The 26,753-nt window shown below is 47.2% G+C and overlaps 1 protein-coding gene across 1 annotated transcript; it reads right to left on the bottom strand.

Moving 5' to 3' along the window:
* Positions 1-616: 616 nt before the first annotated feature.
* SKOR2 (SKI family transcriptional corepressor 2) lies at positions 617-26,138 on the bottom strand. The gene is made up of 7 exons (XM_035100923.2): positions 23,892-26,138; positions 20,547-20,610; positions 20,020-20,094; positions 8,994-9,059; positions 8,441-8,539; positions 4,431-4,498; positions 617-679 (listed from the first exon to the last, which is right to left on the bottom strand). The coding sequence occupies exons 1-7, from the start codon at positions 26,136-26,138 to the stop codon at positions 617-619; spliced, it is 2,682 nt and encodes an 893-aa protein (XP_034956814.2).
* Positions 26,139-26,753: the final 615 nt, after the last annotated feature.

Below are 26,753 nucleotides of genomic sequence, written 5' to 3'. Positions count from 1 at the left end.
TTCCCTTGTTTTAAGAACTAGCAAGAATAGAGGTCATGAAGTTCATGTCGTGAATTTAACATCCACAGTGCAATGGTCAATTCTGACATGAAGATGCTCTTTGTGACAATCCCCATGACATGCCCCTCCTAAGGTTTTATGACAAAAAGGCATTTTTGACCACATTCCCTATCAAGCCGTCCTTTTCCCTCATCCTCTCTTTCTAGTTTGTTGAACATCAGGTTTGATAAAAGAGTTTTGGTGGACTCAGAAGGTTGCACAGTAGTTTGTGACATTTGGATCAATTGTAGTTTTTCTGAAATTTTTCAGAATCAATATGGCAGATTAACCCTTTAGCCATGCATGCCAGTGTAACCTCCCATGGAATAAGGGGTCATGATTCCTCTTCCACTAGAACCACCACCACAGCTGCAGCTAGCAGCGACAAAGGCTTAAAGTATATTTCTCCTGCCTTGGTAAGGCTCCTGGGAACTGTAGTTCACCCCCTACGGAGCTACAATCTCCAGCATCCTTAACAAACTACAGTTCCCAGGATTCTTTGCAGGAAGCCATGTGCTTTAAATGTGTGTTGGGCACACAGCCTCAGCCCACTCTAGACTCCCACTCACCTTGCCTTTTAGCTTTTGCTGAGATGCGTGCCGAGTTTTTCTTTCCTGATCAAGCTTGCTGCATAGGGGATCTGCAAAGATATAGAAAATGCCTCTATGTGAGGAGGAGATGTCGAGGAGGAGATATCAATCAGAGACAGGGCTTTAAATCAAGGCTAAGCCAGATGCTTCCCAGGTGATTCTTACAGGAGCCCTGTAAGGCAGGCAGGTATTTTCGTCAGTGTATTACAGAGTATGTTAAGGGGGGGGGGGAGAGAGTGGCTTTCTAACAGCACAATTCTATGCATCTTTTCTCAGAAGCAAGCCCCACTGAATCAATGGGGCTTGCTCTTAGCTTAAAGAAGACCCAGGAATTTGGTGGGTCAGCTGAACTCCACACAGAGACACCAGCTTCACACGTCACGTTCTTCCTTGTTGTGGGACGCTTGCCACAACATAAGCGAACTAAGCAATTTACAAGGAAGTAATTGCTAAAAACCAAAACTAGCTAACAATATTGAGTGGGAACATGTGTGGGATGAATGAGTAGACCAAATTGTCACTTCTACCTCAGAGGGAGAAAGAAAAGGTTCTCTGAGGTGAAAAAAAAAATCCAGCTTTCCAAATTAAGAGTTCCCTGGGAAGAGGGATTGATTGTTAAACCACTCTGGGAAATGATAGCTGTGGGAAAGGAACAGGAAACTCCTAACAACTCACAGCACCTTTAACAAACTTCACCCCCCACAATTCCTTGGGGGAAGCCACAACTGTGCTTTCAATGTGTGCTGTGAATGTGCCCTTTTACCCAGAGTGAGCTCATTGAGATTAGTGGGCATGGCTAACTTAGGCCCGTTAATTTCAGTGGGTCTACTCAGAGGTGTAGGAAGGTCAGGTGGTACCCGGTGCGGAAAATTTCTTGTCGTGCCCCCCCCCCAACACATTGATTTTATTATTGCCTGCAAAAATGGTTTTACGTTATTTCATATTTTCTTACAAAGGAATGTGGATTCTGAGCCCCTGAGAACACATAGGCGACTCTGGGCAGATACTTAAATCTACAGGATGGATTGTGTTTTGGCTTGTGTTGTTTTATTTATATTTATTGTTTATTTATTTAATAAAATTTATTTTTAAAAACCTGCAAAGTGGCTTAACCAAAACAAAAAACAAAAAAATCACCACAGCAGTAAAAGCAAGAAAAATTAACAACCCTACTTTAAAACATACAAAAGCTAAAATATTAAGATTAAAATTACTTCAACTTCCTAAGCATCTAGGTATGCTTGCCTAAAGAAGAATGCTTTTAGCAGGTGCCCGAAAAGAGTCTAGCAAAGGCACGTGCTTTGTTGAAATTTCAGCCTTCACGACATAGGAAAATGGCCAAATAAACAGCTATTTTCGTGGAGGAGGGTCAAGATATTAACCGATATGCATGAAATTTCATATGTAGCTGTATAATCCCTAGAGTAGTAAGATAAGACCTTTGGAGCAGGCTTTTTTTTTTAAAAAAAGAAGTTTTTTATGAACCACCCTAGTCACCCCATGATGGCACCTGTGGAAATGCTGTTTTTCCATTCTGCACTTTCTACCTCTCACACTAACTCCACCCAGCATTCAGCCCCGCTTCCCAGTTGTCAGTCATTATTCCACTCCCTCTGGGAGTTACTCCCTCATAACCATGTCCTGCACTGCACCCATGCTCCCCAGAACGTACACAGTCCAATGACTGGTTATTTATTACATTTATAGCCCATCTTTGTGTCCAATGAGCTCAAGGTGTTCCGTGGTTCTCCGCTCCCCAATTTTGTCTTCACAACAACCCTGTGAGGTAAGGCTGAGAGACAGTGTCTGGGCTTAGGGCCACACTTCATGGCTGCGAAGGGATTTGAACCCTGGTCTCCCAGCTCTCAGCCCAACACTCTAACCGCTACACCACACGGGAAGAGATCGTTCCTTGCAAGAAGTCGTCCTCATATGCAGCCTCACCTCATGTTCATTGCCTGCTTTAGTTTGAGAGCATATCATTTCCTGTGGCAAAGGATGTACAGGGGAGGAGAGAGACTGTCTTGCCAATTTCCCAATTATTGGGGAAGCCAAGGAAGTCAGTTGCTCAGGAAATCGTAAAAAAAGAATCTTTAAAAGTCCACGGTGGACAAAAGCTGAAAATGAAACCTTATTGATCCAGGTTTTTTTTAAAAAAAAATATTGCAAGCTTTAAACTCCCTCCTCTGCTGGAGGGTGTAGTAATAAGGTGGAGGCAGAAGGGGGCGCTGGGAGATTGATATGTTGCCGAGAGGAAATTCTAGCTGTTAAGTGTTCCCATCAACATCGGCAGACTGTTTAGAATTACAAGGTAAACTTCATTATGCTTTCTGGGTTGCAGAAGACTTCTCCTGCAACTTGATGATGACCCCATCCTAGAACAAATCAGTATTGCACCTACTGATTTAACTTAGCAGCAGATCAAACAAGTGGTTCATCTGATTCAGCACTGTCTACAATGACTGGCAGCCACTCCCCGTGGTTTCAGTCAGGGGACATTCCCAGCTCTACTCCGGGAATGCTGGGGTCCTTTGAATTCAAGGCAGATGCTCTACCACTGAGCTATGACCCTTCTGATGTGTCCTGTCCCCCCAGTTTCCCCACTCTAAAAGTCCACCAGCATTCTGTGCTCACTGGCCTCGCTCAGTTCTCATTGGGTTTTAAGTCCACCCCCCTTCTCATATTTACCTGGAACTTCTGCAAAGCTTTGGGTTCAACCAGAGCTCGTTTGAACCATCCTCTTTTGCTTTGTGCTCTTTTGGCTACATAAGGATCTCCACGCTTGGAGAATGGAGCTCACTATCCATGTATCCATGTAAACCACAGAGTCTAGGGCTTGCTGATCAGAAGGTCGGCGGTTCGAATCCCTGCAATGGGGGTGAGCTCCCGTTGCTCGGTCCCAGCTCCTGCCCACCTAGCAGTTCGAAAGCACATCAAAGTGCAAGTAGATAAATAGGGACCGCTCCGGCGGGAAGGTAAACGGCGTTTCCGTGCGCTGCTCTAGTTCGCCAGAAGCAGCTTTGTCATGCTGGCCACATGACCCGGAAGCTGTCTGCGGACAAACGCCGGCTCCTCGGCCCATAGAGCGAGATGAGCGCCGCAACCCCAGAGTCGGACACGACTGGACCTGATGGTCAGGGGCCCCTTTACCTTTACCTTTATCCATGTATCAGAATGCTTTGTACACAGAAGGGGTCTCAGGTTCCTATGCTCAGCCCACCTCAAATTCTTATATGAATCACTTGCCTGCCCACCTTCTTAACCATGTTTCCAACTTATTTAAGAGATTATTTAAGAGGAGGACTGCCTGCTGAGGGACCCTGCCCTTGCCTCTTTCCACCTGGCTTGGGGTGGGGCCTGACAGGCTTCACAAGGATTGCAGCTGCTTTTAAATTGTTTTTAATTTTTATCTGTGTTGTTTTAAATGAGACCATCTTGGCTGTGAGCCCTGGAAGACCTGCACCCTGCCTTGCTGGCCTTTTCCCATCTGGCCAGTGGGAGAGTGGAGTGCGGACTGACTCCAGCTACAAAAACTGAGGCTGTTGAACAGATTCTTGGGCTGGGGTATTGTTTACGGGGGGGGGGGGTGAGAGAGCTTGTTGCTGTTATTGATATTATTGCTGTATCTTTAGTTTTAGATGTTATGGTTTCAACTATGGAAAGGCGGCATGCAAATAAAATGATGATGATGATGATGATGATGATTTCAAAAATTGAAGTGAGTTTAAAAAGAGAAGAGAAGAGAAGAAACCACAATAGCACATAGAGCTTAACATTTTTTAGCAGGGAACACTCTCTTACAATTTGTAACTGTTGAACCATTTCTTCTCTGTAGGCCAATTCCCGCTTCATCTGGTCTTGAAAATTATCTATGGGGGGGGGAGAAGAAGGAAGGTCCATTAACAATCATTACAGGGCAAAATGACTTTTTAAAATAAATAAATAAATAAAACCAAACCAGTAGAATAGAAACACAACATTAAAAGTTTGTTATTCTGATGTATTGCATGAGTGGGAACGATCTGCAGATCCACTCTGCAAGACAAGATGGGATTCCTTCATTCCTTCACCAACCCTTGGAATTCTGTGTGGATTTCCACATGCAGAAGGCGGAATGAGGGATCTAGATGTGACATCCTGTCCGGGCTTGGCAAAGATGTCTGGATCCAAGCAATGGCTCTGAGCACGGTTAGCAGCACAACTTCCACCTATAGCTTGCAAAGGCCGAAGGCATCCTTAGCAATGGTCTGAGCAGACTTCTCAGGCATAGTGTGGATCTGAATTCAAAACTTGCCTTTCATGAAGTGTGAAAAGGCAAGAGGAACCTTAATGAAACACCCAAGTCTCTCCCCCCCCCCACAAAAAATCTTACCCTTTTGGTTATTTATTTCATTTGCAAATCATTTCCCATGAAACATCTCAAAGTGATGTAACAGTAAAAAACATAACAATTGCATATATAAAGGCAATTGCAAATCCAATACGGATACAGATCAGGATTAAAAAGGAAAACCCCATGATCTAGCCAAAGCAGGCCTGAAACTCGGAAAATTAGAATATCGCATTTATAAGCATATGCATTAATCCTTTATCTCAGTAGTCTTCAATCTTTTCAGACCCACCTTTTACCTAACATGCATTTGGGGAACCATTTCATAATCTTTTACTATATATTTGTATGGTGGTAGCACTCCTGTTGCAACCCAGTTTGGATCAGGATGTGGCCTGGGTCAAGGCCACCAGTTGAAGACCAGTGCTTTATCTTGTCCCTCAAATTCCCAAATGTCCAGAATTTGCCAAACTGCTTTGGGGATTAGCAGGCAGAATGGGCTGTAAGTGATGTTACAGGTGCTAGCCAATAGACCTACCACCATACATGGCATTTCCCTGATATGCTGGAAGCTCACAGAAAATTCAGAGCTCATCACTCCAGGGCATGAAAATATCACTGTGATATCAGGGCGACAACACCACCCTTATTAAATAACTTCAGCTGCACTTAAAATGTTCTGCTCGTCTTCACCCACAATGCTCTGCACACTAACTTGAGTAAGATGGACCGGGAACTCAATCTGTCCAGAACAAAGCCTCATGAAGTTCTACAGGGTTTACTTCCAAGTAAATGTGTACAGAATTTCAATATAATTGCAGCAGGATCTCTGTCCGTGTAAATGCATATAGCATCTGGCTGTAAATACATGCAAATTTATCCACACTTAATCCTAATCTGGGAGTAGGTCCCAACCAATTATGGGACTTGCATCCGAGTCAATACTCTTAGGACCAGGCTGCAAAACTATAAAGCAGGCATTAAATGTCCCCACTCCATAGTTGTTTATAGCCTGGTATTTGCGTTCTATTTTAATCTGGAGCAAAATTGACCACTGCTCTGTGGTGCATCAAGACCACACATTCTTCAAGCTGGCGAACGCCACTGCCACCACTTCCTTGGTCAGCAGCGCACAACTATCCATTTTCATTCCGATTGTGTTTTGTGTGGTTTCATTGCAGGCTTTAGTTACATGAAGGGGAGGCAAGTCTTAAATTTTACTGTGGTACCAAAAGGAAACATGGGGGAATGCAGATGGCTGAATGCCAAGCTGCCACGATAACGTTACCTGGCAGGTAAGATAATGTACGACAGCGCTTTGGAAACCAGCCTTGTTCCCAAGCTCTTTGAACTGCGGCTGTTTGTTGTTGTCGTTTCTTAAACTGTTCTCAGTTTTGTTCACTTGGCATTGCTGCTTTTCTAAATTGCACATACTCTTTTGAACTACGTCAATTTGGTTTTTAGGTACTTTTTGTACTAGAAAGGTATGATCTAAATTAAGGCGGCGATCCTATGGCAAGATGCACTGGGATGAGCAGCTTAGGACGCAGTGAACCTTCAGCTCAGCCAGCAGGTTCCCAGCTCAGCTGGGGTTAAGTCCCCAACCTGTAACATTTCTTTGTACTGTACCAGCTGTGGTGGTGACTGGTGCCCATTGGGGACAGGTAGGGGAGAAAGCTGGGAGGCGGACAGTAGGTGGTGCCAGAGTTAATCACAGGTGGAGCTGGCTAATTCCAGTCTTGTCGCCATCCTCTTCCCAGTTGAGTACTACAAGGGTGTCAGGAGTCAGCCAGCAGTAAATCACACTGTTCAAGCTAGAGTTAACTCTTTATTAGCAAGAACATGATCTGCACAGACTTGGTGGCATGAGCACAGCAGCTCAACCCCAGCAGGTCTTGCCCCCATGAATCAGTTGCTGAGGCTGAAGGTCTCCACCTCCTCACAGCCACTTAAGTCCCTCCTCTCCAGGACTTTTTCCAAGCAATCGGAGACTGTGCCTGCATGAAGCCAACCTCTCCTCTGCCTTTTTTCATGCCTCTTCTAGTTTTGGGAGACCAGAGGGGAGGGGAGCTTGTCATAGCAAGAGGAGGTGGCACCCATGCCTTTTCACAAGCCTGACCCATCTTGGCCTCCCTCCTCTCCTGCTTCAGCTTCTGCCTCTGATTCTGGACTTCTTTCTGCCACAGACTCTCCCTGCTCACTAAGCCCTGCTAGCTCTTCAGCTTCTAACACCTCTTCTTCCCAGTCTTCTTCCCCCCCCTTGACCACTCATTGTTGTCCCACCACCAATTCCCAGGCTCTAGGCCTTCTTGCTTTGGTGGTTCCCCACCTGGTTCCTCCCACCATTCCTCTGCGTCCAACCAGTCCATGATACTGAGGCAACACTGAGACTAAGGAGGAGGAAGGTGACCAACATCACCACCCCTGGACTGGCTGTAGATAAGAAGTATGAGCAATCTATCCAGAAGATAATTGTATTTCGAGGAGATAGTGCTCTAACATGGTTATCATTCCTGCTCCTGTTTGCTTCCCCCTCTCGAAGCTCTGTGATGGTTGAAGAACAGCCTTTAATGCTCTAATCCAGGCATGTCCAACAGGTAGATCGTGATCTACCAGTAGATCACTGGACGTCTGCGGTAGATCACTGGTAGATCATTGGCTCCCCCCAAAGAAGCTGAACAACGGTGGCTCCCCTAAAAAAAGCTCAACCTCCTCCCTGAAAAAACTCAACAACTTTGACCCAAACCCTCCAAAAATGGGCCTTCCTCCTTCCTAAACAAAGCTCAACAACTTTGACTGAACCCCCCAAAAGGGGGTAGATCACTGCCAGTTTTTAACTCTGTGAGTAGATCGCAGTCTCTTGGGAGTTGGCCACCCCTGCGTCTAATCTGTTGGAAGGGAAGGAAGTGATATTGCTGGGTACCTTCTTTTGATATTGGACATTGTTTCAAGAAAGTGAGGAATTGGGAGAGGTGGCTAATGAATAATCTGCATGTAGCTAGTAGCACTAGCCAGTCAGGCAAGTCACACAGGCTAACAGGTTAGCTACCTATACATAAATCAGATTACTTTGGGCTGAGTTCTGAGAAGCTCGTGCATGAACTGACGGCCACGGGGCCGTGCAACCAGAGACTACCTGGGGGAGTCACTTTGCTACTTCCTGAGGGTTTCCAAGTGGCAGCTTGAAGTGCTTGCTTAGTAATGTATATATTGCTTGCTGTTTAGAATAAAATCTTAAATCTTCTCACTCACTTGGGTTTTGTATTGCCTTGGACCTCTTTTTAAAAGAACCGCCTTGCATTTGGCAAGACACCAGGCAGGTAGGAGGCTGGTTGAGGGCAGAATGAGCTTGGTGGGGCCTATTTGCCCCTAAAGTAACACCCTCTTCTGGTACTAATCGATGCTCTTGAGCATTATTCACATACACTTAAATATACAGAGATAAAGTAAGAAAAATTAATAACAGAAATGTTTGTCTTACTGAATACAGGAAAAGAGGCGGTTCCTTTCAGGACCTGGAATTCCTGTTCCAGCCGCCGCCGCAAGTCTATCTGCTCAAACAAGACCTTCTGAAGTTCTTCTAGACCAAGAGGAAAGGAGATATTTTTCTAGTAATCAGCTGAAATAAATCTTGAGAGTCTGCTTATCCATGCAATCATTATTACAAAGACTTGTCTGTGTTGGTGGTGGCAATTTAAGGGTGTTCATGGTGAAAAGTCTTGCTTAGGCCCAGGATAGATTTTGTGCAGAAATCCATGAATATAAATCAATGCAATATATTATTTTAAAGTATTATAGTACAGTGTCATGTATTGATTGATACATATGCATTAATCTCAATTATAGCCACACAAAAGGCCCATATATTATTCATATGTTACTTGTCAAGCTTAAAATATGGTGGAGAATAAAAAAAGACAAGAAAAGAAAAATCCCCTCAATTGTCTTTGTATTGCTGCTAAAACAAAGGGCCACATGGCAACGATAGATCGAGAGCTATTTATCTATATATAATTTCTCTCTCTCTCTTTTACCTTTTCCCATGTTTTCGACATCCTTTTTCAGAGAATGAGGTGAATTGGTTTCCTGTATGGGTTCACCTTAATGAAGAGAGGAATATAAAGTTATTGATTTATACGTATGCTGCTTCTTATCAGATGCAGAGGTTCATTTTGAATCCTCATCAAATGGCTGCGGTGGGGGTGGGTGGGGAGAGATATTACAAAAAGGATTTTATGGCACCAGCAAATGCCTAGACCCCCCAGCCTTTGTCCGTTCGAATTTAGCCAGAGATCTGACTTGAGAAAGACGTACGTATATTAAATCTCAAAGTGAAGAAATGCCACTTTTTTTTTAAAGTATCTGTTCACCCTCCTTTTTCTGAAGGTGTGCAGAAAAGAATATCAGAGCTTGAAGTGGCATAAAGTTGATGAAGCCTCGCATCCCAATTTTAAATGCAGTTTTATATTTAACTAAAATATTTACAAACCACACTTTCATAGGAGATACAGCAAGGCAGCATACAATGGGGGAAAAAACAGAGTAATAACATTGGTTAAAAACTCTCTGCATCCTGCCAATAACCCTGGTTGGTACAAACATTTCAAATTCCAAATGAGAGAGAGCTAGGTAAAGGGAAAGGGACCCCTGACCATTAGGTCCAGTCACGGACAACTCTGGGGCTGCGGCGCTCATCTCACTTTATTGGCCGAGGGAGCCGGCGTTTGTCCACAGACAGCTTCCGGGTCATATGCCCAGCATGACTAAGCCGCTTCTGGCGAACCAGAGCATCACACGGAAACTCTGTTTACCTTCCCTCCACAGCAGTACCTACCGGTATTTATCTACTTGCACTTTGACGTGCTTTCGAACTGTGGTTTAGACCGTTTTTTAAAAGAAACAGGCATAACTCCCACCCAACTATGATTGGCAAGGAGTTCCACAGGACAGGGCCTGCTGCACTAAAGACTTCATCCCTGGTAAAGGCCAAATCAGAGGCACAGAGGACCAGCCAAGAGAGAGGAGGGACTACAACAGGGCCTTATAAGAGGCAGATTACAGGGTGAGTACTGTCTGAACCAGGGATAGCCAATGGGATGCCTGTTGAATACTGTTGAACTCCAACACCCATCAGCCCCAGCTAGCATCCCAGCCAGTGGTCAGGGATGCTGGGAATTGTAGTCCAACAACATCTGGGAACCAGCACATTGACTACATCTGTCAATACAAGGCAGCTCTATAAACCGTATACACTATTCATGCTCAAAATTGTTGGTGTACAATAATTTTCAAACAAATGTATAAACCCCATCTTACAGGATGGTGTATATACAGGTAGTGGTATATGCAATATATTTAGTACACAGTAGTATATCTAATATGTTTAGTACATACCCCATATACTATTAGTAGCAAAGATGCTGATTTCAGCAGGCATTCCAATATTACAGCATTAACAAATTGTTATCTTTATTATATTGTTGGGTCACTTGTCCACCATATAGAGACAATCATAATAGATAAATTGTCTAAATAAATAAATGAAATCACAACAAATGACCTACAGTATAGATCAGTGATGAGCAACCACCAGCTTAATTCAGGCTTACAGTAATTCAGTCCAGAAGGTGTCTTAAACTGCACAATGCCATTTTCCTAAATCCATGTCCACCTGTTGTATACTTGATTTCATATAAGTATATCAGGAGGTTTTGAGCAGATAAAGATACAGATCCCTTCTAAAAGTGGGGTTTATGCCTGCAGACACCAGTGCCTTGATCCACGTGGGCACCAATTCAAACTGTGTTGACAGTGGAACAGGGGTTTGCAGACACCACCAATCAGCCGGTGAATGGTACTGGCAAAGCCCTGAGCCCTTACTTGCATGGTTTGATTTCAATCCACACAGGCAAAGGAGAATCCTTCACCTGATGTCACAACAAGGTCAGGTGATTGCCCAGGTATGTGACCCCACCCACCCATCAAAATGCCCTGCAGGGGTTTTGGGGGCAGCTAGATCCTGCTTGCTGACAAGATAGTCACTCGATTAAATGGAAAATGGAAAACATTTCATCAAAAGCAGGAAGAGCCGCACGCCACAGTTTAACATGAAGTAAACTCATTGATGTAGACTGATCTTCTCCAATCCTCTGGCCATTGGAGAAGATCAGTCTACATCCCAGTCCCAAAGAAGGGCAGTGCCAAAGAATGCTCCAACTACCACACAATTGCGCTCATTTGACAGGCATATGTCAAGAATGCTTTGATGGTGTTTCCTGCTTGGCAGGGGGTTGGACTGGATGGCCCTTGTGGTCTCTTCCAACTCTATGATTCTATGATTTCACATGCTAGCAAGGTTATGCTTAAAATTCTACAAGGCAGGCTTAGGCAGTATGTAGACCGAGAACTCCCAGAAGTGCAAGCTGGATTTCGAAGGGGCAGAGGAACCACAGACCAAATAGCAAACATGCGCTGGATTATGGAGAAAGCTAGAGAGTTCCAGAAAAACGTCTACTTCTGCTTCATTGACTATGCAAAAGCCTTTGACTGTGTCGACCACAGCAAACTAAGGCAAGTTCTTAAAGAAATGGGAGTGCCTGATCACCTCATCTGTCTCCTGAGAAATCTCTATGTGGGACAAGAAGCTACAGTTAGAACTGGATATGGAACAACTGATTGGTTCAAAATTGGGAAAGGAGTACGACAAGGTTCTTGGGCTCCTTGATCACTGCAGATGGTGAAAGCAGTCACAACATTAAAAGACGTCTGCTTCTTGGGAGAAAAGCAATGACAAACCTAGACAGCATCTTAAAAAGCAGAGACATCACCTTGCCGACAAAGGTCCGTATAGTTAAAGCTATGGTTTTCCCAGTAGTGATGTATGGAAGTGAGAGCTGGACCATAAAGAAGGCTGATCGCCGAAGAATTGATGCTTTTGAATTATGGTGCTGGAGGAGACTCTTGAGAGTCCCATGGACTGCAAGAAGATCAAACCTATCCATTCTGAAGGAAATCAGCCCTGAGTGCTCACTGGAAGGACAGATCCTGAAGCTGAGGCTCCAATACTTTGGCCACCTCATGAGAAGAGAAGACTCCCTGGAAAAGACCCTGATGTTGTGAAAGATGGAGGGCACTAGGAGAAGGGGACGACAGAGGATGAGATGGTTGGACAGTGTTCTCGAAGCTACAGTACCAACATGAGTTTGACCAAACTGCGGGAGGCAGTGGAGGACAGGAGTGCCTGGCGTGCTCTGGTTCATGGGGTCACGAAGAGTCAGACACGACTAAAGGACAACAAACTCATTGAAACATGCAGACTTAAATTAGCTGTGTATTAAGTAGCTCTGTACGAGATTAAAGACAGTAGGAAGAAATCAGAGTGCTCTATGTAGGCTGAGAATTCCTGGGTTCAAATTCTTGCTTAGCCATGAAGCTAGACAACAACTCTCGACCTAACCAGTCTATAGATGGCATATAAATAATAAAATTATTATTATTATTATTATTATTAGGCTGCTGGGTGGATAAAATAGGAAGATTCTATACACACCTTTCTGCGCTCTTTGGAGAAAGGGCAATATATAAATAAGCCAATGTCATCTGAGAATATTAGATGATGAGATATTATTAAAACATGAACTTTAGATTTGTTGATTTTTCTATATATTTACAGGGAATGGTTTATTCCTAGTTTCCACTGATCAATGTACACTTAAATCTGCCCTTTGCAGAATCCTATTATTGCGTATGATGCATATTCAATAGTGACATTTGTGATCTCTTCTCGATATTTATTGTAGTAATGCAATTGTAAAACCAGATGTCTCCAACACGCTGCCAGCATTTCCATTATGCTCAGAAACATGGTTGCTAAACTTCATTCCAGGATGTTGTGTGCGGAACACAAGGTCACTGCCCGGTGCAATTTTTAAAATTCAAAATACAAATACAAATAAAAGCTCAATGCTGCAGGAGAAAAGGGGGTGCTTATAAAAAGCAGTGGAATTTAGCTGGCGTTTGTACAGTGGAACCTCGGGTTGTGGACGTAAGCACGTCCGCAACCCGCAGTGTTCGTAACCTGAAGCGCTGCATCTGCGCACGCGCGTGACGCTATTTGGCGCTTCTGCACATGCGCAAGCAGCGAAACCCGGAAGTAATCCTTTCTGTTACTTCCGGGTTTCCCGCAGTCCGCAACTTGAAAACACATAACCCGAAGCGTTTGTAACCCGAGGTACCACTGTATATTGTTTTTTTGGCTGAGAGGTGAAGGAAACTACTAGCAACCCCCAACCCCACCCCATCCCTTGACTTATGTTCATGATCAAACAACTTCATTTACAGGGGGCCTGGAACTCCAAGTTCTAAAGCAAGCATCCAGACCTCGGCCCGCCATATGTTTTGAGACTACATCATCCCTGACCACTGGTCCTGTTAGCTAGAGATGATGAGAGTTTTTAGTCCCAAGACAACTGGAGGGCCGAGTTTGGGGGTGCCTCTTCTAAAGCATGCCTCTACCCATGGACTTCTATGGGCCTGGTGAGTGGCCAAGCTTAGGATCACTTTATTGAGTTGTACTTTGGGTCAGGGCTTGTTTCAGAAAGCTGGAGACCATGGAAGTGTATGAAGGCGCCTTCAACAAGAACCAGAGCATCAGTCTATTGGGCCTAGCACTGTTGACATTGGCTGGAGATTGAGCTTACGAACTGGACTTCTGCTCATATAATTATGGAAAAGTGATGTGTGATTTGGTGCTTCTGTTACTCTCCACAAGTTTCTAGCCTTGCAATGGAAGTTATGTTGATGTAGGGTGCAGGGTTTCTTTCTGCAGGGAGGAGGAGTGATTTAATAAACCTCGCAAGAGGGGGGACATTTTACAGGTTGTCATGTTGGCTGCAAATAGAAAATTCCTTCCAGTAGCACCTTAGAGACCAACTAAGTTTTGTTATGAGCTTTCGTGTGCATGCACACTTCTTCAGATACCACGAAAGCCCATACCAATGACAAACTTAGTTGGTCTCTAAGGTGCTACTGGAAGGAATTTTTTTTAAAAAAATTGTTTCAACTATGGCAGACCAACACAGCTACCTGCCTGCAAATAGAGACCATCTTGCCCGCGGCAAAGGTGCCTTGCAGATGTGCTGAATAGTAATTTTGAGCTGGTGTGGGACCTCTATAGACATAAGCAGCACTGGGGGGCGGGGGCCAAGTACAAGAAAGTTCTTCGCCAGCCCCACTCATGTGCAATGTCTGGATTACAAGTACAGATTGCAAAATAAAAACTTTTCTCACTTTGGAAAGATCATAAACTCAGAGAAAACATAACTTACTACTTCATCCCGCTGTTCACCCCCCTAACCACCCCTCTCCATATCAACAAATATTTATCTATTTACAAAAAACAAATATACCGTACCTTCCATGTATAAGACAAGCTTTTTCTCTTAAAATATAATGTGAAAAATTGTGGTCGTCTTATACTTGAGTAGTGCCTTGAGGGGGACTTGGGTTTGGTTACGTGCATGAGCCGGAGATTGTCAGTGGCTATTGGTTGTTTTAATGGTGGCTGCAGCAAGCTGTGTTGTTGATTGGCTGTTGCTGGGGCAATTGGGCAGATATATGGCGTCTTCTGCCAGAGAGGGGTCCATCAATTGGAGGCTTTAGCAATCTGTACTAGTGGCTTTGTAGGTCAGGAGGGTGAGTGTTTTTCAGTAATTCCCCCTAAAAAGGGTGGGCCGTCTTATACATGGGGGCGTGTTATACAAGGAAAAATATGGTATTCAAATAGCTCAGCTGGTAGAGTATGAGACTCTTAATCACAGGATCATGGGTTCAAGCCCCATGTTGGGCAAAATATTCCTATGTTGCAAGGGTTGCATTAGAATCATAGAATCCTAGAGTTGGAAGAGACCACAAGGGCCATCCAGTCCAACCCCCTGCCAAGCAGGAAACACCATCAAAGCATTCTTGACATATGCCTATCAAGCCTCTGCTTAAAGACCTCCAAAGAAGGAGACTCCACCACACTCCTTGGTAGCAAATTCCACTTCCAAACAGCTCTTACTGTCAGGAAGTTCTTCCTAATGTTTAGGTGGAATCTTCTTTCTTGTAGCTTGAATCCATTGCTCCGTGTCCGCTTCTCTGAGCAATGGATTCAAACTACAAGAAAGAAGACTACTGGTCCTGTTAGCTAGGGATCATGGGAGTTGTAGGCCAAAACATCTGGAGGGCTGCAGTTTGGGGATGCCTGCCCTAGGATGTCAAGAAGAAGGGTAAGTTAAAGCATTTCTCCTTGGCGCACCAGTTTTCTGTGTGCAGGGAAGTTCCTTATTCTTCTTATTAGGAGCTTTCAGAGAGATGGGCCATTGTACTGAAAGCTAGGCCTCTTGCTGCAGTCTTCTTTCCATTTGACCAGGACTGGGACTAAACACACTCTGAATAAGCATGTCTAGAACTGAAGTATTAATGAGTCAGGTATATAAATTGCGATGGTCTTGTCTGCTGTTCTAACCAGGCACTATTGCACCTTTTATAGTTCCTTAGGGTGCAGCTACCAAAGTTGCAGAAATATCTGGCATCACTTTTAATCTGACTGCCCTATGCTGTTCCTGTGAAATTACATGTGGTCTCTAATAACTGGCTAAGGAATAACATGCGAAGCTTCAGTTGCCCCTGTGCATGACAAGGCCTGCCACAACCTGGAAAAACCTTCTCCGCCTACCCCGATTTGGCAGCCTCACTTTATGTCTCCTGCTGCATATCCCAACAGCAGGCTTGACACACAGCAAGAAAGGATAACCATCTGTGAAAAGGAACAGTTTGCTGGTTTATGCAGCCAAAACTGCTGTTAAGGGCACAAGAGCAGGCATTTTTTTCCTGCTGGTCACTTGGTGACCTTTTTGCTTTCTGGTGTTAGGGATGAAACTTAGAGTAGCAGGATCAGCAGTGGCCTTAATCTGATGCTCTTTTTCCACTCACAATTAACCAAGGAAACCTGCTCGTTCTCAGTACATACTTCTGCAGAACTGGTGGAATCCATCATAGTGCTAAGGCAACCCTTCCATCTGTGCGAGGATTTCCAATTGCACAGCAATAATGTTCTCCCTCTCTTTCCTCGCACAGCCCCTAGATCTACTCTGGGGGTTCCCCTGATGTTCTGGAGCACATACAGGAGGGGGAGAGGGGCGAAGCCCTATTGCACAAGCAGAAAACCTTGCGCTGATGGGACGCATTAGTAGAATGCTTCCCTAATGCATCCCATTAGTAGAATGGCATAATCCATGCTAGCACATAAGTCAAGGAAGCCTGCAGGCAAAAGAGGCCTGCCAGATCCACAGTGAATTAAGCCTGCCAGATATGAGGCAGATCCACCTTGGTGGTTTTTGCAGGGAACCTTTCAAGATCACTGTTTCAAAAACAAGCAAGCAAATGAAACCTGTTTTATTTATTGCCAGAACTGGGTGCAAACTGAAGGCATTGTTGCCCCTTTTGGGGGATTGAATGTGCCATACCATCTATCTGTCTATCTATCTATCTATCTATCTATCTATCTATCTATCTATCATCTATCTATCTATCTATCTATCTATCTATCTATCTATCTATCATCTCTCTATCTATCTACGATAGGTGCAGTGACAGACTTTACCATTTTGGGTGGAAAAACAGAAAACACATCCCCTATTGGCGATCAATTTGACAACAAGGCACATGAGGGAAGGGACAAATAGTCCCAGAGGCTAATGTGGGAGGTGATTCTGCCTTAATTATTATTATTATTTTAATTGAAAAGTCTCCATTTTTACTCATGCCACTTCCCTTCTTGGAAAGACAACAGCACTTTCCCCTCCTGCAGTCTCCAGGAACAGACCAGAAGCACATAGCACCTAACGGCAGAGGCACAACATTATCTTTCATAGCTAAAACCCCCATGAGTTTGCCCAATCCTCTTTCATGGCCACCCAGGTTGGTGGAGATTCCTGCCTCCTGGGGGATCAGATCACACAGTATTTTCTTTTGTCTGTCATGAATTGCTAGATGCATGATTGCTAGATAGTCACAGACATGGGGGTTCTGTGATGTCATAATAGAAACATAATCATCTCCTTCCTGTAACTGCACACTATTCTTCTAACCTGCAATAGTTGTCTGTGAGCTCTCCTCCAGGGAGCACACTCAGTTTTGAAATGGAATATGGACCTTTGTAACATTTAAGGATTATTGCCTGCCTGATTTTCATCACTGTAACTGTGTATCTGAAGAAGTGTGCATGCACACGAAAAGCTCATACCAATGACAAACTTAGTCGGTCTCTAAGGTGCTACTGGAAGGAATTTTTTTATGTTGAATCCTGGCAAGACTTTTAATGTGAGTCAACCTTGTATATTCTTGTTTACCTAAGCAGCCTGAGAGTGATTTATTTGTTAAGAGGGAAAGATTAAAAGGGAGAAGATAATCCAAGTTTTCCCAAGCCAGGCATCCCCAAACTGCGGCCCTCCAGATGTTTTGGCCTACAACTCCCATGATCCCTAGCTAACAGGACCAGTGGTCAGGGAAGATGGGAATTGTAGTCCAAAACATCTGGAGGGCTGAAGTTTGGGGATGCCTGGCCTAAGCATCCTTGGATATCATAATTGTTCTAGAACAAGCATAGGCAACCTTGGCTCTTCAGATATTTTGGAACTACAACTCCCATGATCCCTGACCACTGGCCCTGTTAGCTAGGGATCATGGGAGTTGTAGTTCCAAAACATCTGGAGAGCCAAGGTTGCCTATGCCTGTTCTAGAAGGTTATGTAACCCTGTCCCAAATAGCTTCTAGAGATAAGCTGCACACGGATGGTGACATTAGTCTGCTGAAATAATTATTTCCATTCTCACACAAGTGAGAAAAAGAGGAAGGAACATTAATATATAAAATATCCTCTCCTACTCATCTAGATCCATCCAACAGTCAGAGGGGAGGTGGGCCAGGATGTGACAAATAATGAATAAAATTGACTGTCTCACTGAAATCACCAAGTCCATGGTGGCAGTCAACATGTTGCCCTGTGGATGTTGTTGGTCCAATCCAACTCCCATACCATTGACTATTGGCCATGCTGGCTGGGGCTAATGGGAGCTGAAGTCCAACAGCAGTTGGATAGCACCATGTTGGCTACCCTGACCCAAAACATACCGATAAGTCCTGCTGATCAGATATGGGGTCTGCTTAGCTCAGTGGCCAGCAAGCTGCTTCTGGGAGGCCCATGATCAGGGGACGAAGTTATCAGCACCCCCTCCCACTGCATGTCCCCAATATCTGGTATTGTAAGATATACTGCCATTGATTCCGGAGGGTTCACCTAGCTGCTGTGGGCTAAGAATAGTTGATGGAGTTGAACTATGGCTCTTGAAGGCTTATGTTTTATTAGTGTTTCAAGGTAGTACAAGATTCTTTTTTGTTTTCGCTGCAACAGACTTAACACAGATGCTTCTCTAGAAAACACTCTTTGTAGTACTTTGGAGCCAGAAATCAGGAGTTTTCTCTCTTACACACACACACACACACACACACACACACACGTGCACAATGCAGGGATGTGGGACTACTTTTCTGTATCTACACATCTCAGTTTATCTAAATTTTCTCCAGCGCAGGAAGCCAAGAATCGTACAAAGCTTTCTTAATAACTTGCTCCGGAATGTATTCCTGTTGGTATTGGGCTCCCTGGTGGGCCATTTCATAATACCCTGGAAATAATCAAGCTAGATTATCCCTTGCCCCACTCCTAATATCAATTTCCCTTTTTATCATCTCTTATTCACTTTATTTAAAAGGCTATTGTTTCCCCTCTCTCCTTCGTTCCAAAGTGGGCTTTTAAATCATGTGAAATCCATTTAAGGAAGTAGGGTTTGCTTTTGTTTTTTCGCAGTGGAACAAGCATATAACCGTGTTGGATCACTTTGGGATCATATATATATATATATATATATATATATATATATATATATATAGTCAGAATTGTGCTGGCTGCTATTATATAAGGTTTCTGCAGGATCCCATTTTCTCCATCAGTTCCCACTGCACTTGCATCTCTCTCTCTCTCTCTCTCTCTCTCTCTCTCTCTCTCTCTCTCTCTCTCTCTCTCTCTCTCCAAGGCTTGCTCTCTCTGTCTCATTTGACAGGCAAATTTGCAGACATAGCCTCGGGATAACAACCTCGTTTGACAGTCAATTAACCGTGAATAGTCAAAGCCAAGACAGTTTGCATTACATAAATGGAAAATTAGATTCCCTTTTCTCTCTCTCTCTCTCCCTCTCCCAAGAAACAAAAACCCCTTTCCTTATAACCCTCCCTCGCAATAGGCAACTTAGTATCAAAACTTCTAATCACGTCTTTCCCTCCCCCCTACGCCCCCCCTCAAACCCCTTGGAGACATTTAGCAATCAGTAAAAGGTGGTTCCATTTAATTTGTATAATGTAATTTTTGTCAATGTATTATACATTTTGTGTAGAGATCATTATCACGGAGATAATATAAATGTTGCCATGGATCTCATAAAACACCTTTAATGTCTCTCTGACAGATATTAAAAGCAATAAGCTGTGATCCTTTTTAATGGAAGGTTTCAAAGAGAACATTTCAATTATTGTCATTTTATGTTTTCTCTTCCCTACCAGCCTGCTGCATTGTGTAACCCTGCTCCATTCCTGAAATTCCCTGCTGAAATATGTCCAGCAATTAATAACCTTATTGCTATTAACACCTCTTTGCATTTTTCCCTTAGTTATTATATCTATCTGGGACCGTTGTTTATTTTTACCCTTCTACAAAATATTCAGTCATTTGATTAGGAATTTGAAGGCTGCAGTCTTACGCACGCAGGCTCATAGCTGCCAAGTTATCCCCCTTTTTAAGGGATTTCCCCTTATGCTGAATAGGCTTCCTCGCGAGAAAAGGGAAAACTTGGCAGCTATGCGCAGGCTTGGGAGGAAGCCTGACAGCGGGGCTTACTTCCGAGTAAACACGGGACGGGTCGGGCTGCAGACCTGTGCACTGATTCCCCTGCACTCTGAGCCTACCTGCAATACTTCTCCAGAAATCCCCTCCTGGATGTTCGGCGTCTGTGATGAAAAAATTGTGTTCCTTGCTCTTCTCTAAACAAACAAACAAACAAAAAAACCCGAATTAATTATTATTATTTGCAATATTGCAAAGCTCCTTGGAAGGAACACCCCCACCCCACAAACCTGGGAGGGGAGTAGATACAAGCCAGCATGCAAGGAAAGGAAAACGTGTTGTATGTGGCATTGAGAACCTGCTAGCATTTGTTAGGAATACCAACGACCAGTATTTCTTAGTAGTTGCTGGTAACAGTCGTGTTAACTTGGCTGATTAAATGTTCGAGGGGATCGATATCTAGTCCGGTGTGATCTGACACAAGCACGCACACACGTGTAGTGTCTGCGAAAGGATCTGCGGTTCAGCAGCCACCCACATTCCTAAGGACAAATCCGGATCTGGGCCCGCAATTGCGCATTTGTCCGTTTCCACAGCGCTCCCGGGTCTGCCCCGGCGTGAGAAAGCAGCCAACGGCTCCGTGTCTTGCCTGAGAAGTTGTTGTCTTCCTTCGCCGACGCGGCAACCTGGTTCCCTTCCTTCCCTTTTTGGACCTAGCACGACCAGAAACAAACAGACAACCAGGAATTAAAAGCCAAACCTAATGCAATCGATGAGCAATTAACAGGAAAGGGAAAGCAAACGGTTTGCAGCGAGCAAGAAAAATAGAGCAGGAGAAACAAACGCGGGGGGCAAACATGACGACCGGCGATGCTTGTCGGATCCCTGAGATATTTTTTTTTATTTGAGGGGGGGGGGAGACACACACAGATGAATAACATCCACAAACAAGTCTATATAAAGGGGGAGGGTCACATTTAAGTATGGTTGCTGGGGGGGGGCAATAAAAGACACCATGGATTTCAGCGAGGAACCCTTGGACTCAATTGAGGCTTACTTTCGAGTAAGCAGCGTGCATGAGTTCTGGTTGCGCGGATCCTAGCCGGGGGCAATCTAAAAGCCTCGTCAACTTCAACGCCTCCAAGTGAGGAGACGTTGTCTGTTTTTGGACTACAATTCCCATCATCCCTGACCACTGGTACTGTTAGCTAGGGATGATGGGAGTTGTAGTCCCAGAACATCTGGAGGGCCTACTTTGGGGGTGCCTGGTCTATACTGTAGAATCATAGAATTGTAGAGTTGAAAGGGACCGCAAAGGTCATTTAGTCCAAACCCCTTGCAATGCAGGGATCTTTCGCCTAGTGTGGGGCTCAAACCCACGACTTTCAGTCTGAGATCAATAGTTTTATGCTCTACTCCACCTGAGCTACCCCAGGATTTATTTCTGTTGGGGACAGAAAGCTGGGCTTCGCGGCCTTCAGTGGAACTGATCCAGGAATGTGTACCCAAGTCTGTGTTCCTCAAGGCGCTTCCTCGGGAAAAGTGCAGTTGGAATCAGTGGGTCTTGATCTCAGGGAAATGGGTGCATGGAACCAGACTGATCCCAGAGAGGTGATCCGTCCTCCTTAACAGGAGAGCAAGCTAAGGATTGCCTTTAGCTCTGTGTATCAATCTTTTAAAGCACATTCGCTGCACCTTCTTTCCCCCAAAGGATTCTGGGCGCTGTAGTTTACGCCTCACAGAGTGACAACGCCCAGCAACGCTTAACGAACTACAGTGCCCAGAATCCTTTGAGGGAAAGGTGCAGCGAATTTGCTTTAAAGGTACAGTGTGTATGCCGACCGAAAAAGAGTAAGTGCTTATGAAGACCTGGTTATGACAAACCCTCGGGACCCGCAAATTGGGACCCACTAAAAAGTGGCGAGGTCCCCTCTAAACCAATTTATAGTGCAATTCTTTATAATACCTTCCCAGAGGTAAGCCCCGCTGAGTTCTATGTGATTTCCTCCCAGATATGTGTGGTAGAGGATCGTGGCCTTAATTTCTACGGGTCACTATTCAGGGCCGTGTACATGTTGAGACTTTCCTTAGCTATTGATAGGCAGACACGTTTCTCGCCCCTTCCCCCCACCCCAACTTGGAAGTTGCATACAGTACCCATTACGACTAGAACTCATTTATAGACTTGATTCCGCAGGAAATCCCCATCTTAAGTCAATGGCCATCTCGACGTCTTGTGGCAGCGAGTTCCAGAGGTTAATTAGTCCGTTTGATCGCTGACATACTGAGTCAAGCCGCTTGATCTCGCTCCAGTAAGGAAGGACTGGGAGAGGCTATTTCGGACCGAGGTCTCTCCCAGCTCTGTCAGGAGATGCCGGGGATCGAACCAGGAATCTCCCTTCCTGCAAAGCAGATTCCCTACTGCTGAGCCATGTCCTTTCTCTCTTATGAGAGAGAGAAAAGCTTCTCTTTCGGTGCTTCCTCAGCACCCTTGGGTCTTATTTTCTAAACCAAAAAGCTCCCTTTCCGCCTAAGGGAGTCGCTCCAGACCTCTAGTCATATTGGCTGTGATTTACCCCAACTCTAGAAATATCAAAAAATAAAATAAAATTGAGGTGTGGCTATCAGAACCCCGCAGAATCTCTTATGAGGGCGGGTCCTGAGCTGTAAGTAAAAGGGCATGGAATGGTAGCCCATGTTAGTCCTTCTCCGAGTAGACCCCTTGAAATTTAATGCACAGGGCCAATAACGTCGGTGAGTCTGCAGTGGATCCTGTTACAAGGCGTGCACTGAACTCAACCAACTTAGTTTCCTGTATTCTAATGGCACTAGAGCACTTAATTCTCACAGACAATACATGAGGTATTTAAGCAGTTTCTGGGCTCTGCTACATTTCAGGTGGCTCTTCATACTACTGTACTACTAAAAATGACTAAATGATCGTGATAGTAATGCTCCTGCACATAGAAAACTAGCGTTTCAAGAAGCTCCCTCCCTGCCATGCTAGCTTTCTGCGTGAAAGCCATTGGTTTAATTATTTTATATGCAGGGGAGCATTCTGTCACCTACTCCCTTACGCCTTCAACCTGAAATGGCACAGCCCAGAAACCGATTTGCCATCTCATCTGCCGGCGGTGAGAATCCAGTCAACTGAAGTGAGGCACAGACAAGTGATTTTGAGACTGAGGCGGGTTGTGCGTCGTGCTCGGAGAGGCATCGGGTCCGCCTGTAGCTCTTAGGGGTCCTGAAACCTGTGATAGAGCGCGCCTCCCCGCCCACCCCCCGTTGGTTTTTGTATGCGACCCTCAAAAATGGCAACGCGCACCCGCCTCCTTCGAAGAAGCCCAGTTACGGTCGAAGGAACTGGTGTTTCTTTTCTTCTTCTAAGGGAGACCTTATTATTTGGAAGCAGATCATTAGGAGCAAATATTGGGCGAGAAGCCGAGACTGGGGAGGTGTTTAAATGTCTCATTGGAATCTATGAGGCCGGGAAAGGGCCGGATGGTGGCCCCCGTTTCCTGAGCCCCCTTCCCCATGCCCCCTCCCCCAAAGATGTGCTGGGGCGTAGGGAGGGGGGAGCGCCAGACAACAGCCCCGCGCCACCCACAACTGCTTGAAAATGTCACGGCCAGGCAGGCGCTGCCTTTGGAGAAGCGGGAGAGGCTCGCCCTATTTCTCGCCAATTCCATTTCCCTGGCTCTAAAGGGGCGGGGCGGGGGCCCTGCGAAAAGACCCTCCTCGATCCATCTTCCTCTCCCCGCATCTGGAAGCGACTCAGCCTAGAGGTGCATTTCAATAAAAATAATTGGCTTGAAGGAGCCTAGAGGGGGGTATTTACATCTTTGTAAGGGGGCTGCGTCGCCTGCTCCTCCGCTGATGGATGGGGCGCTGGGCTGCTCCCGCCGCTGCTTCCTCCTCCTTTCGGAGGGCAGGTGGGCAGAGGAAGAGCCGGAGGAGGGGGAGGCGGCAGCAGCAGCTGCTCGGCATGGGGCGCCCCCGACTTCTCCTCCTCTGGAGCCGGCCGGCAGGAGGCCGCGGGGTAAGGCCCCGTCGGGGCGGCGGCCACTGCAGAGGCTGCCCCGCTCGGCCTGTCCCGGGAGGCGCCCTTGTCCGTCAGCCCCCGGCTCTGCAGGTAGCGGCCGGCTCCCCCGACGGGGTCCACCACCTCCTGGTCGTCTTCCTCTTCCTCCTCCGGTTCCTCCTCCGGTTCCTCCTCCTCCTCCGGCAGTTTGTGGCTCTCAACGTCCACCTCCGGCTCTTCTTCTTCGTCTTCTTCCTCCTCCTCTTCCTCCTCGCTGCTCTCCTCGCTGGGGTAGCTGCAGCTGGTGCCCCCCGGGGAGAGCAGGCGGTGGCCGGGGGGCTGGAGGGGGCGTTCGCAGCCCCCTGGCTCCCGCTCGGGGGGAGGCAACAGCAAGAGGGGTGGCGGCGAGGAGGAGGAGCGCGGCGCCGGGTGGTGGTGGTGCAGCTTGGCTAGGCTTTCCGAGTCCTCTTTGCCACCCACTGGACGGAAGGCGCTGGAGTGGTGGTACGACGCGCCGGATTTGCCCCGCGGCTGCCCGTCCAGCAGGTGGGGCTGGTGAGGCGCCGAGCCCCGCGACCCTCCGCCGCCGCTGCCGCCTCCCTCCGCGGGAGAACATGCCGCTTCACTGCCGTCGAAAGCCCGTGGGTCCCTGCCGCTGCTGCTGCCGCCTCCGCCGCTGGCTTGTGGGGCGGCTGCGGCGGGCGGCGTGCCCAGCCCGGCGGCTCCCCCTTCGCTGCTGGCGTCGGCGAGGTCCAGAAAGGCTTGGCGCAGCAAGCTGGGGCTCTCCCCGCCTAGGGCGGTGCAAGTGGGCGGCTGCGGAGCGGGCTGCAAGTACGTGGGCAGCCCCGGGAGCGCCCCCGGGGTGCGCGGCGGCCAAAACATGCAGAAAGGCGGATAGAAAGCTGCGGCCGCCGCCGCCGCGTCTTTCCTAGTCCCGGGCCAGAAGAGCCCCGAGAGGCCCGCTCCTGCCGTCGGGGCACCACCTGCCGCTTTGTGTCCCGCGGGTCCGCCTTGCGCCCCAACGCCCAGCCCCTCTGAGTCCTCTTTCTTGTGGCAGAGGCTGAAGGCGGCCGCGGGGAAGCCGTACGGGTGCGGGAAGAGGCCCCCGCAGCCGGGGAACTTCTGCAGGACCCCCCCGAAGGAGGAGCCCTTGCTGGGCACCGGGATGACCGGGTAGTTCCTTTGCGCTTTGCCGGCGCCGCCGTGCGCAACGGCTGCTGCAGCCGCCGCGGCCGCCGCCACCGCTTCCTGAAGCTCCTCTTCGTCGTCGAAGCGGCCGCGCTTCTGGTGCAGGTCAGGGGGCGGCGGGGGCGGCGCGCCCAGCAGGTGCGGGCTGAGCAGGCCTCCTCCGACGCCCACCACCGACGCCTTGACGGCGCCCAAAGGGTGGCAGTGAGGGCCGGAGCCCCCTCCGCCGCCGCCGCCGCCCCCTCCAGGGTGGTGGGCGTGCGAGGCCTGCGGGAGGGCCCTCTTTCGGCTGCCGCCGTTGAACATGGCCTTGACATCCTCCCAGGCGAAGACCAGCTCGTCCTGCGGGGTCTTGTCGGTCAGCTTGAGGTGGCGCCGCCAGGAGTTGAAGTTGGCGGCGTCCGGCTGCGTGTACTTGGCGTCGGGGGTGCGGTGCGAGTGGAAGATGAACTTGTTGGGCGAGAAGTACATGCTGCAGTAGCTGCATTTGATGCACTTGGCCCGCGAGCTGTTGTAGCGGGCCGGGATGAAGCTGCCCCGGCAGCCCCAGGCGCACTCGTGCGACACGTCGAAGGCGAAGTTGTCCGGCAGCTTGGGCGGCCGGTTCTCTCCCAGGAAGGACTTGCAGAGCCTCTCGGCTTCCCTCTTGGTGATCATGCCGCAGCGCCTCGACGAGATGGGCATGGCGCCCGCCCTGCGCAGGATCTCCAGCTGCACCGGGGTGCACTGCACGCACGTGATGCCCAGCGCCACGCGACGGTTGTGGATCTCGTTGTAGCTAAAGTTCTTCAGCAGAGTGTTGGAGATCTGCGCCAAGCACAGCCGCTCCTGCCCGTCGATCACCAGAGACACGATGGGGATGCCGTACAGGATCACCTGGCCCACTTGGTTGGGCTTCATGGCGCCCGGGTGAGGAGGGCCGCCGCGTGGAGGCGGAGGGGGCGGCCCCTGGCTCAGCGAGTCCGACGGGAAGGCGTTCGAGGAGGCGGACAGGAGGAGGTCGGTGGCGCCTGGCAAAGGGCTGCTGGCCATGGTCCTGGGCCCCCCGCAGGCTCCCCAGCAAGCTGTGGGAGAGAGAGAGAGAGAAGAGAGCAGGCCATGAGGACTAGCGCCATCAAGCGGCTGAGCGGATGCACCGTCTGCCCTCTAAATCGATCGCTTAATTGCTTGTGCTTTAATTAATGTGCAAATGATCAGAACCTCAATATAGGTGCTTTTTTTGACACCGAAAGAACATTTAACAAGCAAAAGCAGTTGCTTAAGAGGCCATCTTCAAGATTTTGGTTTCATGCACCATATTAGTACAGGAATGTACCACCTTCAGAAGAACCTCAGAAAAGAAAAAGGGGAGTCATTTGTTTGCTGCCCTATTGAATAAAAAACGGCTTATGGCATTAAAGTTGGCCTTTCCACCATTCGCAGTTAAGGCTGCGCAGCTGGACCCTGTGGCACTTTTACTCAGGAGGAAGATGCAAAAGATTCAATGGGATTTACTCCCATATTTGTGTGCGCGCATGGGCATATAAATGCAGCCATGTACTGTATCAGCAACCCTATAGGTTTACTCAAAAGTAGGACCTGCTGAGCTCAATGGGACTTACTCTCTGGTACCTCTGAGTAAGCCCCATGGAACTCAGCAGGGTTTAT

Source organism: Zootoca vivipara, chromosome 11 (assembly GCF_963506605.1).
Source record: "Zootoca vivipara chromosome 11, rZooViv1.1, whole genome shotgun sequence".
Lineage (NCBI taxonomy): Eukaryota > Metazoa > Chordata > Lepidosauria > Squamata > Lacertidae > Zootoca > Zootoca vivipara.
This window is presented reverse-complemented; position numbering and strand designations above follow the sequence as displayed.